This window comes from Scyliorhinus torazame, chromosome 21 (assembly GCF_047496885.1).
Source record: "Scyliorhinus torazame isolate Kashiwa2021f chromosome 21, sScyTor2.1, whole genome shotgun sequence".
NCBI lineage: Eukaryota > Metazoa > Chordata > Chondrichthyes > Carcharhiniformes > Scyliorhinidae > Scyliorhinus > Scyliorhinus torazame.
The window spans coordinates 64,032,169-64,046,633 of NC_092727.1; the positions used below are offsets into that span (position 1 = coordinate 64,032,169).

At 54.5% G+C, this 14,465-nt stretch overlaps 1 protein-coding gene across 1 annotated transcript in view; it reads right to left on the reverse strand.

The window, feature by feature from the left end:
- The window catches only part of cdc27 (cell division cycle 27), a 241,920-nt gene extending 227,742 nt beyond the window's left edge, over nucleotides 1-14,178 (reverse strand). Inside the window, exon 1 of the mRNA XM_072486884.1 lies at nucleotides 14,003-14,178. Within this exon, the coding sequence (XP_072342985.1) occupies nucleotides 14,003-14,029 (27 nt within the window). The 5' untranslated portion in view covers nucleotides 14,030-14,178. The remainder of the gene's footprint in view (nucleotides 1-14,002) is intronic.
- Between the last annotated feature and the right edge of the window lie 287 nt (nucleotides 14,179-14,465).

Genomic DNA, 14,465 nt, shown 5'->3' on the forward strand with positions numbered 1-14,465 from the left:
AAGCTGTGGCCAATTTTCACACAGCAAGCTCCCCCAAACAGCACTGAGACAAATTACCAGAAAATATCTGATGAAGTTCTGGAATAAGGACCTCCAGCTCAATTCGGTCACATATCTGGCTCCCATTTTCCATTATTTCTCAACCCTTTGGCCTGGTGGGCCTCTTCCATCTAAAGAATTTTGTGGCATTCAGAATTTATTTCCAAAGAACAAAGTATAGTTCGATTTTCTTCTACTGAATGTAATTAAGGAAAATTTAAATTTACCAAATTTTTGCGATTTGTATAATACACAAAATGATTCCCACAAATTGTCCCCACTACCTGCAAAATCTGTCATCAGCAATACTTCATTCAGCACAGCTTAAGAATGCTCGCTAAAATGCAAACCATGTCTAGAACCTTCTTTTGGTCCATGTCTAGACCAATCCTCCCTCAAGGTATTTTCGCTGGTCATAGCTAGAAAATCACTCCCACCATTCTACTTGAAACACCTTCATGAAAGTTGGTAAACTTCAACAGAAACATTCCGAACAGGCAAGATTTTCTGCTCTTTTTCCCCCAAACTTGCAGATGATTTGCCTGAACGCAGAAAAGATATGATGAAAACAAAGGTAGAGTAAATATCCTGTTAACAAAGCTGGCCAATCTCTTTTGTTTACCTGAAATATCAAAATGAAGGATAAAACCATTCCTCCACACCATCACATGCACAGACATTCCTCCGCCCCATCACACACACACATTCCTCCACCCCATCACACACACACATTCCTCCACCCCATCTCACACACACATTCCTCCACCCCATCACACACACACATTCCTCCACCCCATCACACACACACATTCCTCCACCCCATCACACACACACATTCCTCCACCCTAACACACACACACATTCCTCCACCCTAACACACACACACATTCCTCCACCCTAACACACACACACATTCCTCCACCCTAACACACACAGACATTCCTCCACCCTAACACACACAGACATTCCTCCACCCCATCACACAGACATTCCTCCACCCCATCACACAGACATTCCTCCACCCCATCACACAGACATTCCTCCACCCCATCACACAGACATTCCTCCACCCCATCACACAGACATTCCTCCACCCCATCACACAGACATTCCTCCACCCCATCACACAGACATTCCTCCACCCCATCACACAGACATTCCTCCACCCCATCACACAGACATTCCTCCACCCCATCACACAGACATTCCTCCACCCCATCACACAGACATTCCTCCACCCCAACACACAGACATTCCTCCACCCCATCACACAGACATTCCTCCACCCCATCACACAGACATTCCTCCACCCCATCACACAGACATTCCTCCACCCCATCACACAGACATTCCTCCACCCCATCACACAGACATTCCTCCACCCCATCACACAGACATTCCTCCACCCCATCACACAGACATTCCTCCACCCCATCACACAGACATTCCTCCACCCCATCACACAGACATTCCTCCACCCCATCACACAGACATTCCTCCACCCCATCACACAGACATTCCTCCACCCCATCACACAGACATTCCTCCACCCCATCACACAGACATTCCTCCACCCCATCACACAGACATTCCTCCACCCCATCACACAGACATTCCTCCACCCCATCACACAGACATTCCTCCACCCCATCGCTGTCATTCCTCACCCCATCACTGTCATTCCTCACCCCATCACTGTCATTCCTCACCCCATCACTGTCATTCCTCACCCCATCACTGTCATTCCTCACCCCATCACTGTCATTCCTCACCCCATCACTGTCATTCCTCACTCCCGACCATACACGAAGTCATATCAAACACAGGACAAGCTCATATCAAAGCTCAAAACCTAGGACTTGGCTCCTCACTCTGTAACTGGGTCCTCGACTTCCTGACCAAATCAGTAAGATTAAACAACACCTCCTCCACGATAGTCCTCAATACCGGGGCACTGCAAAGTTGCGTGCATAGCCCCCTACGATACTCCCTACAATCCGTGTCAAAATTGGCTCCAACTCCATCAACAAGTTTGCGGACGACGTGACCATAGTGGGACGGATCTCGAACAACGATGACTCAAGAGTACAGGAGGGAGATAGAGAACTTAGTGGAGTGGTGAACCGACAACAACATCTCCCTCAATGTGAGCAAAACTAAAGAGCTGATCACTGTCTTCAGAAAGCAAAGTATCGTACACATCGCTGTCTGCATCAACAGGACCGAGGTGGAAATGATCGACAGCTTCAAATTCCTAGGTGTGCACACCACCAACAAACTGTCCTGGTACACCCACGTCAACGCTACGACCAAGAAAGCAAAACGGGCAGCACGGTAGCATTGTGGATAGCACAATTGCTTCACAGCTCCAGGGTCCCAGGTTAGATTCCCCGCTGGGTCACTGTCTGTGCGGAGTCTGCACATCCTCCCCGTGTCTGCGTGGGTTTCCTCCGGGTGCTCCGGTTTCCTCCCACAGTCCAAAGATGTGCAGGTCAGGTGGATTGGCCATGATAAATTGCCCTTAGTGGTGGGTGGGGTTACTGGGTTATGGGGATAAGGTGGAGGTGTTGACTGTGGGTAGGGTGCTCTTTCCAAGAGCCGGTGCAGACTCGATGGGCTGAATGGCCTCCTTCTGTGCTGTAAATTCTATGATACAGAATTCTAGGAAAACAGCGCCTATACTTTCTCAGGAAACTAAGGAAGACCGTAAGAAACTACAGAGAGTCATGAACACCGCCCAATCCATCACACAAACCTGCCTCCCATCCATTGACTCGGTCTACACCTCCCGCTGCCTGGGGAAAGCGGGCAGCATAATCAAAGACACCCTCTTATTCACTCTTCCAACATCTCCCATCGAGCAGGAGGTACAAAAGTCTGAGAACATGCACTAATCCATTGGGCAGGAGATACAAATGTCTGAGAACACGCACTAACAGATTCAGAAATAGCTTCTTCCTCGCTGTTACCAGACTCTGAAACAATGTTCTTATGGACTGATCTGATCTCTTCACACATCTTCTCTACTGAGTAGTACTACATTCCTATGTGCTTCACCCGATGCCTGTGTCTATGTATTTACTTTGTGTATTTAAGTTGGCCCTATGTATTATCTTTAAATGCACAGAATGATTTGTCAGAGTTGGACGGAGAACAGTCCTTTTCACTGTATCTCAGTACACGTGACAATAAACAAATCCAATCCACAGACAATCCTCCCACCGACCCCACCAAACACTCTTCCTCCCCCCCCAACAGACCGATATCCCCCCCAAACACACACGCACACAGTCATTCCTCCCCACGACCAACAGTTATTCCAGCCCCCTACCCCACCGAACAATCATTCCTCCCCGACCCCCCCCAAACACACACACACACACAATTACCCCCCCAAACCATCCAAGCACACAATCATTCTCCACCATCCAAGCACACAATCATTCTCCACCACCCCAAACACAGTCACTCTCCCCTGCTCACCCCCAAACACAATTGGTAACCCCCGCTCACCCCCAAACAGTCGTTACCCCTAATCACCCCCAAACACAATCAGTACCCCCCGCTCACCCCCAAACACAGTCGCTACCCCACGCTCACCCCCAAACACAGTCGTTACCCCACGCTCCCCCCAAACACAGTCAGTACCCTCCGCTCACACAAAACACAGTCGTTACCCCCTGTTCACCCCCAAACACAGTCGTTAACCTCCCGCTCAGCCCCAAACAGTCATTACCCCCCGCTCACCCCAAACAGTCGTTACCCCAACTCACCCCTAAAGTCGTTACTCTCCACTCACCCCAGTCGTTACGCCCCCGCACACCCCAAAACAATCGTCACCCCCCCACCCCCAAAAGTCATTTTCTCCCCCCCCCCAAACAGTAATTCCCTCTCCCCCCGCAAATGCAGTCATTCCCTCTCCCCCACCAAACACAGTCCTTCTCTCCCCTCCCACAGTCCTTCTCTGCCCCCCCACCCCACACAACATTCATTACCACTCCCCACCAAACAACAGTCATTACCCCCCCACCCCCCACCAAACAGCTTTATCCCCCCACCCATCCCACCAGCCATTATCCCCCCACCCGCCCCACCAAACAACAGGAATTACCCCCAGCCCGCACCAAACAGCCATTACCCCCAACAAACAGCCATTACCTGCCACACCAAACAGCCATTATCCGCCCACCAAACAACAGCCGTTAACACCCCCACCCTCACCAAACAGCAGCCATCACCCCGGCCCCCCCACCAAACAAGAGCCGTTACGCCCCCCCCAAATGAGTCATTACCCCCCCCCGCACCAAACAACAGTCGTTAACCCCCCCACCAAACAGCAGTCGTTACCCCCCCACCAAACAAGTCGTTCCCCCCCCCACCAAGCAACAGTCATTACCCCCCCACCAATCAAGTCATTACGCCCCCACACCCACACCAAACTACAATCATTACTACCCCACCCCACCCACCAAACAACAAGCATTACCCCCACCCCCTCACCATAGTCATTACCCCCACCACCAAACAACTTATTATCCTCCCTCCCACATCAAAGAACAGTCATTACCCACCAACCCCCCAAACAAGTCATTAACCCCCACCAAACAAGTCATGACCCCCCCACCAGATATAAGTCATTACCCCCTCACCCAACAACAGTCATTAGCCCCCACACCAAACAACAGCCGTGACCCGCCCACCAAACAACAGCCATTACCCCCAACCCAGCCACCAAACAACAGCCGTTAACACCACCCGCCCCTTTCCAAACAAGAGCCATTACCCGCCCCCCAAACTCTACTAAACGAGTCATTACCCCCCACCAAACGACAGTCGTTAACCCCTACCAAACGAGTCGATTACCCCTACCAAACGGCAGTCGTTACCCCCCCCACCAATCGACAGTCGTTACCCTCCCAAAATGAAAGTAGTTACCCCCCCCACCAAACAAGTCATTACCCACCCACCAGACAACAGTCATTACCACCTCAACCCACCCACCAGTCATTACCCCCCCACCCAACCAAACAACAGGCATTACCCCGCAGCCCCTCACCATAGCCATTACCCTCCAACCCCCCAAACAACAGTCATTAACCCGCTCAGCCCCCACCAAACAAGAATCAATACCCCCTCACACCCTCCCCCACCAACCAAGTCATTACCCCCTCCCCCCTACCTACCCCCCTCACCCCCCCACCAGTCGTTACCCCCCCCACCAAACAACAGTCGTTACCCCCCCAACCAAACAACAGTCGTTACCCCCACCACCAAACAACAGTCGTTACCCCCCCCACCACCAAACAACAGTCGTTACCCCCCACCACCAAACAACAGTCGTTACCCCCCCCACCAAACAACAGTCGTTACCCCCCCCACCAAACAACAGTCGTTACCCCCCACCAAACAACAGTCGCTACCCCCCCACCAAACAAGTGTCGCTACCCCCCCCACCAAACAAGTCGTTACCCCCCCACCAAACAACAGTCGTTACCCCCCCACCAAACAACAGTCGTTACCCCCCCATCAAACAACAGTCGTTACCCCCCCCACCAAACAACAGTCGTTACCCCCCCACCAAGTCATTACCCCCCCACCAAACGAGTTACCACCCCACCAAACAACAGTATTTACCCCCACCAAACAAGTCATCACCTCCGCATTCCCCCACAAAAAAGTCATTACCCGCATCCCCCCACCAAAGTCATTACCCCCTCACCAAACAACAGTCATTACCCCCTCACAAAACAACAGTCATTACCCCCTCACCAAACAACAGTCATTACCCCCCTCAACCCCCACCAAAGTCATTAACCCCTTAACCCCCCCACCAAACAACAGTATTTACCACCCCACCCCCAAAACCAGTCATTATCCCCCCGCCCCCAACCTCATTACCCGCCACCCCACCCCCACAAACAAGTCATTACCCCCACCACCACTCCCAGCAAACGAGTCATTACGCCCCCCCACCCCCACCAAACAACAATCATTACCCACCCTACCACATCAAACAAGTCATTACCCCCCCCCACAAAACAGACATTACCCCCACCAGACAAGTCATTACCCCCCTCACCCCCCCCACCAAACAAGTCTTTAACCCTCCACCAAACAAGTCTTTACCCCCTCCAAACATCAGTCATTATCCCCCCACCAAACAAGTCATTATCCCCCCTCATCTCCCAACAAGTTATTACCCCCTCACCCCGCCCCACCAAACAAGTCAGTACCCCCAAACCCACCTCCCCACCAAACAACTGTCTTTAACCCTCCATCAAACAAGCCTTTACCCCCCGCCAAACATCAGTCATTATCCCCCCACCAAACAAGTCATTATCCCCCACCCCCACACCAAACTACAGTCATTAACCCCACCACCCAGTTATAGTCATTACCCCCCACCAAACAACAGTCATTGCCCCCACCTGCCCCCCACAAGTCATTCCCACTCATAATAGTCATTACCCACCCACCGCCACCAAACAAGTCATTACTCCGCCACCAAACAACAGTCATTGCCCCCACCTGCCCCCCACAAGTCATTCCCGCTCATAATAGTCATTACCCACCCTCCGCCGCCAAACAACAGTCATTACTCCGCCGCCAAACAACAGTCATTACTCCGCCGCCAAACAACAGTCATTACTCCGCCGCCAAACAACAGTCATTACTCCGCCGCCAAACAACAGTCATTACTCCGCCGCCAAACAACAGTCATTACTCCGCCGCCAAACAACAGTCATTACTCCGCCGCCAAACAACAGTCATTACTCCGCCGCCAAACAACAGTCATTACTCCGCCGCCAAACAACAGTCATTACTCCGCCGCCAAACAACAGTCATTACTCCGCCGCCAAACAACAGTCATTACTCCGCCGCCAAACAACAGTCATTACTCCGCCGCCAAACAACAGTCATTACTCCGCCGCCAAACAACAGTCATTACTCCGCCGCCAAACAACAGTCATTACTCCGCCGCCAAACAACAGTCATTACTCCGCCGCCAAACAACAGTCATTACTCCGCCGCCAAACAACAGTCATTACTCCGCCGCCAAACAACAGTCATTACTCCGCCGCCAAACAACAGTCATTACTCCGCCGCCAAACAACAGTCATTACTCCGCCGCCAAACAACAGTCATTACTCCGCCGCCAAACAACAGTCATTACTCCGCCGCCAAACAACAGTCATTACTCCGCCGCCAAACAACAGTCATTACTCCGCCGCCAAACAACAGTCATTACTCCGCCGCCAAACAACAGTCATTACTCCGCCGCCAAACAACAGTCATTACTCCGCCGCCAAACAACAGTCATTACTCCGCCGCCAAACAACAGTCATTACTCCGCCGCCAAACAACAGTCATTACTCCGCCGCCAAACAACAGTCATTACTCCGCCGCCAAACAACAGTCATTACTCCGCCGCCAAACAACAGTCATTACTCCGCCGCCAAACAACAGTCATTACTCCGCCGCCAAACAACAGTCATTACTCCGCCGCCAAACAACAGTCATTACTCCGCCGCCAAACAACAGTCATTACTCCGCCGCCAAACAACAGTCATTACTCCGCCGCCAAACAACAGTCATTACTCCGCCGCCAAACAACAGTCATTACTCCGCCGCCAAACAACAGTCATTACTCCGCCGCCAAACAACAGTCATTACTCCGCCGCCAAACAACAGTCATTACTCCGCCGCCAAACAACAGTCATTACTCCGCCGCCAAACAACAGTCATTACTCCGCCGCCAAACAACAGTCATTACTCCGCCGCCAAACAACAGTCATTACTCCGCCGCCAAACAACAGTCATTACTCCGCCGCCAAACAACAGTCATTACTCCGCCGCCAAACAACAGTCATTACTCCGCCGCCAAACAACAGTCATTACTCCGCCGCCAAACAACAGTCATTACTCCGCCGCCAAACAACAGTCATTACTCCGCCGCCAAACAACAGTCATTACTCCGCCGCCAAACAACAGTCATTACTCCGCCGCCAAACAACAGTCATTACTCCGCCGCCAAACAACAGTCATTACTCCGCCGCCAAACAACAGTCATTACTCCGCCGCCAAACAACAGTCATTACTCCGCCACCAAACAGTCATTACTCCCCCACCAAACAACAGTCATTACTCCGCCACCAAACAACAGTCATTACTCCCCCACCAAACAGTCATTACTCCCCCACCAAACAGTCATTACCCGCCACCAAAAAAGTCATTACCCGCCACCAAAAAACAGTCATTACTCCGCCACCAAACAAGTCATTACCCCGCCCCCACCAAACAAGTCATTACCCCGCCCCCACCAAACAAGTCATTGCCCCCCGCCCCTCAAACAACCTCATTACCCCCCCACCCCAGCAAACAAGTCATTACCCCCCCAACCACCCCCAGCAAACGTGTCATTTCCACACCACGCCCCTCGCAAACGACAGTCATTACCCTCCCCACCAAACTACAGTCATTACCCCTCCCCCACCAAACAACAGTCATTACCCGCCATCCCACCCCACCAAAGTCAATACCCCACACCAAACAAGTCATTACCCTCCCACCAAACATTCATTACTCCCCCACCCCACCCACAAAAAAGTCAGTACCCCCCCCCCACCAAACAGTCATTACCCCCATCAAACAAGTCATTACCTCCGCACCCCCCCACCAGTCATTACCCACCTCACCCAAGTCATTACTCCCCTCACCCCCCCACCAAACAAGTCATTACCACCCTCACCAAACAGCTAATACCCCCCCTCCCAAACAAGTCATTACCCCTCTCACCCCCCCACCAAACAAGTCATTACCCCCCTCATCTCCCACCAAACAACAGTCATTACCCCCCTCACCTCCCACCAAACAACAGTCATTATCTCTCACCCCGCCCCACCAAACAAGTCAGTACCCCCCCCACCCACTCCCACACCAAACTAGTCATTAACCCCCTCACCCCCACACCAAACAAGTCATTACCACCCTCACCAAACAGCTAATACCCCCCTCACCAAACAAGTCATTACCCCTCTCACCCCCCACCAAACAAGTCATTACCCCCCCTCATCTCCCACCAAACAGTCATTACCCCCCTGACCTCCCACCAAACAACAGTCATTACACCTCACCCCGCCGCACCAAACATGTCAGTACCCCCCCACCCACCCCCACACCAAACTACAGTCATTAACACCCTCACCCCCACAACAAACTACAGTCATTACCCCCCCACCGCCCTCACCAAGCAGTCATTACCCCCCACCTGCCACCCAAAGTCATTACTGCCCACAAGTCATTAAGCCCCACCCCAACCAAACAGCAGTCATTAACCCCCTACACCCCCACCAATCAACAGTCATTACCCACCCACCCCAAACTACAGTCATTACCCCCCACCAAACAACAGTCATTACCGCCTATCCCCCACCAAACTGTCATTACCCCCACCACCATACAACAGGCATTACTCACCCTCCCACACCAAACAGTCATTACCCCCCACCACCAAAACAACAGTCATTACCCCCACCACCAAAACAACAGTCATTACCCCCCACCACCAAACAACAGTCATTACCCCCCACCACCAAACAACAGTCATTACCCCCCTAAACACCAAACAACAGTAATTACCCCCCCAAACAACTGTAATTACCCCCCCCAAACACCAAACAACAGTCATTACCCCCCACCACCAAACAGCCATTACCCCCCCCCCCAAACAACACTCATTACGCCCCACCACCAAACAATAGTCATTTCCCCCCCCACCAAACAATAGTCATTTCCCCCCCCAAACAATAGTCATTTCCCCCCCCCACCAAACAATAGTCATTTCCCCCCCCCACCAAACAATAGTCATTTCCCCCCCCCCACCAAACAATAGTCATTTCCCCCCCCCACCAAACAATAGTCATTTCCCCCCCCCACCAAACAATAGTCATTTCCCCCCCCCCACCAAACAATAGTCATTTCCCCCCCCCCCACCAAATAGTCATTTCCCACCCCACCACCAAACAATAGTCATTTCCCCCCCCACCAAACAATAGTCATTTCCCCCCCCACCAAACAATAGTCATTTCACCCCCCCACCAAACAATTGTCATTTCCCCCCCACCAAACAATAGTCATTTCCCCCTCACCAAACAATAGTCATTTCCCCCCCACCAAACAATAGTCATTTCCCCCCCCACCAAACAATAGTCATTTCCCCCCCCACCAAACAATAGTCATTTCCCCCCCCACCAAACAAGTCATTTCCCCCCCCCACCAAACAATAGTCATTTGCCCCCCCACCAAACAATTGTCATCCCCCCCACCAAACAATTGTCATTCCCCCCCCCACCAAACAATTGTCATTTCTCCCCCCACCAAACAATAGTCATTCCCCCCCCACCAAACAATAGTCATTCCCCCCCACCAAACAATAGTCATTCCCCCCCCACCAAACAATAGTAATTTCCCCCCCACCAAACAATAGTCATTTCCCCCCCCCAAACAAGTCATCCCCCCCACCAAACAACAGTCATTTGCCCCCCCCACCAAAGTCATTCCCCCCCCCACCAAACAAGTCATTTCCCCCCACCAAACAAGTCAGTCATCACCCCCCCGCCAAACAAGTCATTACCCCCCCCCACCAAACAAGTCATTACCCACCCCACCCAACAACAATCATTACCCCCCTTCACCCCCCCACCCAACGACAGTCATTACCCCTCCACCCCCACCAAACAAGTAATTACCACCCCCAAACAAGTCTTTACCACCCCAACCCCCCACCAAACAGCCATTAACCCCCCCCAAGTCACCCCCCCAGTCACTCACGCTCTCTCCCCCCCGCAGTCACTCTCTCTCCCCCGCAAACACAGCCACACTCTTCCCCCTCCCCCAAACGCAGCAACACTCTTTCCCCCCCCAACGCAGCCACACACTCCCCCTCCCCCCAAACGCAGCCCCACACTCCTCCTCCCCCAAACGCAGCCACACTCCCCCTCCCCCCCCAAACGCAGCCACACTCTCCCCCCTCCCCCCAAACGCAGTCACACTCTCCCCTCCCCCAAAAGCAGTCACACTCTCCCCTCCCAAACGCACTCACTCTCCCCTCCCCAAACGCACTCTCTCCCCTCCCCCAAACGCACTCTCTCCCCTCCCACGCAGTCACCTCCTCCCGCCCTAAACGCAGTCACTCTCCTCCCCCAACGCGTCCCCAATCCAAGTCACACTCTCCCCTCCCCAAACAGTCCACACTCCCTCCCCAACAACAGTGACACTCCCCCTCCCCAAACAGTCACACTCCCCTCCCCCAAACCAGTCACACTCCCCTCCTACAGCCACTCTCCCCTCCCCAAACAGTCACACTCTCCACCGTCCCACTCTCCCCCTCCCCAAACACGTCACTCTCCCCCTCCCCAAACACAGTCACACTCTCCCCCTCCCCCAACACAGTCACACTCTCCCCTCCCCAAACACAGTCCACTCTCCCCTCCCCCAAATACAGTCACACTCACCCACTCCCCAACAGTCACACTCGCCCCCTCCCCAAACACAGTCACACTCTCTCCCCACCGTCACCTCCCCCCAAACAGTCACACTCTCCCCCTCCCCCAAACAGTCACACTCCCCCTCCCCCAAACAGTCACACACTCCCCCTCCCCCAAACACAGTCACACTCCCCCTTCCCCAAACACAGTCACACTCCCCCTTCCCCAAACACAGTCACACTCCCCCTTCCCCAAACACAGTCACACTCCCCCTCCCCCAAACACAGTCACACTCCCCCTCCCCCAAACAGTCACACTCCCCCTCCCCCAAACAGTCACACTCCCCCTCCCCTAAACACAGCCACACTCTCCCCCTTCCCCAGTCACACTCGCCCACTCCCCCCCTCCCCCAAACACAGTCACACTCGCCCCCTCCCCCAAACAGTCACTCTTCCCCCAAACAGTCACACTCGCCCCCTCCCCCAAATAGTCACACTCTCCCCCTCCCCCAGTCACACTCTCCCCCTCCCCCCCAAACAGTCACACTCTCCCCCTCCCCCCAAACACAGTCACACTCTCCCCCTCCCCCCAAACACAGTCACACTCTTCCCCCTCCCCCCAAAGTCACACTCTCCCCCTCCCCCCAAACACAGTCACACTCTCCCCCTCCCCCAGTCACACTCTCCCCCTCCCCCAAACACAGTCACTCGCCCACTCCCCCAGTCACTCGCCCACTCCCCCAAACACAGTCACACTCTCCCCCTCCCCCAGAGTCACTCTCCCCCTCCCCCCAAACACAGCCACACTCTCCCCCTCCCCCAAACTCAGTCACACTCTCCCCCTCCCCAAACAGTCACACTCTCCCCCTCCCCCAAACAGTCACACTCTCCCCCTCCCCCCAAACACAGTCACACTCCCCCTTCCCCAAACAGTCACACTCCCCCTTCCCCAAACAGTCACACTCCCCTCCCCCAAACAGTCACACTCCCCTCCCCCAAACAGTCACACTCCCCTCCCCCAAACAGTCACACTCCCCTCCCCCAAACAGTCACACTCCCCTCCCCCAAACAGTCACACTCCCCTCCCCCAAACAGTCACACTCCCCTCCCCCAAACAGTCACACTCCCCTCCCCCAAACAGTCACACTCCCCTCCCCCAAACAGTCACACTCCCCTCCCCCAAACAGTCACACTCCCCTCCCCCTAACAGTCACACCCCCCTCCCCCAAACAGTCACACTCCCCCTCCCCTAAACACAGCCACACTCTCCCCCTCCCCTAAACACAGCCACACTCTCCCCCTCCCCCAAACACAGTCACACTCTCCCCCTCACCCAAACAGTCACACTCTCCCCCTCACCCAAACAGTCACACTCTCCCCCTCACCCAAACAGTCACACTCTCCCCCTCCCCCAAAGTCACACTCTCCCCCTCCCCCAAACACAGTCACACTCTCCCCCTCCCCCAGAGTCACACTCTCCCCCTCCCCCCCAACACAGTCACACTCTCCCCCTCCCCCCCAAACAGTCACACTCCCCCTTCCCCAAACAGTCACACTCCCCCTTCCCCTCCCCCAAACAGTCACACTCCCCCTCCCCTAAACACAGCCACTCTCCCCCTCCCCCAGTCACACTCTCCCCCTCCCCCAAACACAGTCACACTCTCCCCCTCCCCCAAACACAGTCACACTCTCCCCCTCCCCCAAACACAGTCACACTCTCCCCCTCCCCCCAAACACAGTCACACTCTCCCCCTCCCCCCAAACACAGTCACACTCTCCCCCTCCCCCCAAACACAGTCACACTCCCCCTCCCCCCAAACACAGTCACACTCCCCCTCCCCCCAAACACAGTCACACTCCCCCTCCCCCAAACACAGTCACACTCCCCCTCCCCCAAACACAGTCACACTCCCCCTCCCCCAAACCAGTCACACTCCCCCTCCCCCCCAACCAGTCACACTCCCCCTCCCCCCCAACCAGTCACACTCCCCCTCCCCCCCAACCCAGTCACACTCCCCCTCCCCCCCAACCCAGTCACACTCCCCCTCCCCCCCAACACAGTCACACTCCCCCTCCCCCCCAACACAGTCACACTCCCCCTCCCCCCAAACACAGTCACACTCTCCCTCCCCCCAAACACAGTCACACTCTCCCCCTCCCCCCAAACACAGTCACACTCTCCCCCTCCCCCCAAACAGTCACACTCTCCCCCAAACACAATCACACTCTCCCCCTCCCCCCAAACACAGTCACACTCTTTCCCCCTCCCCCAAACAGTCACACTCTCCCCCTCCCCCAAACACAGTCACTCTCTTTCCCCCACCCCCGCCAAAACCACACACAGCCGTAGCCGGCCTGCGAGCGGGCTCCCGGCCTGGGGGCGGGCGTCGGGTCCCGGCCTGGGGGCGGGCGTCGGGTCCCGGCCTGGGGGCGGGCGTCGGGTCCCGGCCTGGGAGCGGGAGGACGAGCCGTGTTTACCTGAACTGGTTCCTGAAGCACTGTCATGGTCTGGGAGTGAGTGTGTGCCGAGCGGCGCGGATTCTCATCACAGAGCCCGAGGCCCGAGATTCAAATTTCAACAGTCACCGGGTCCGGACAGCACGACAGCGTCTCCGCCGGAAACACCCGAGTCTTCACCGGAAATACCCGATTCTCCGTTCGGAAAGACCGGTAAACACCGAGTCCATCCGGAAATACCCGAGTCCGCGCCGGAAATTACCGAGTCGTGTTTTCCAGGATAGCCCTTCCGTCCGTCAAATTTGAGCCGGTCATCAAGCACTTATCTTTTCTAATCCCATTTTCCAGCATCTGGTCAGTAGCCTTGTATGCTATGTCATTTCAAACGTGATCTAAATACTTCTGTAATGTTGTGAGGGTTCCCGCTTCTATCGCCCTTTCAGGCAATGAGTTCCAGGTTCCCATCGCCCTCTCGGTGAAAAGG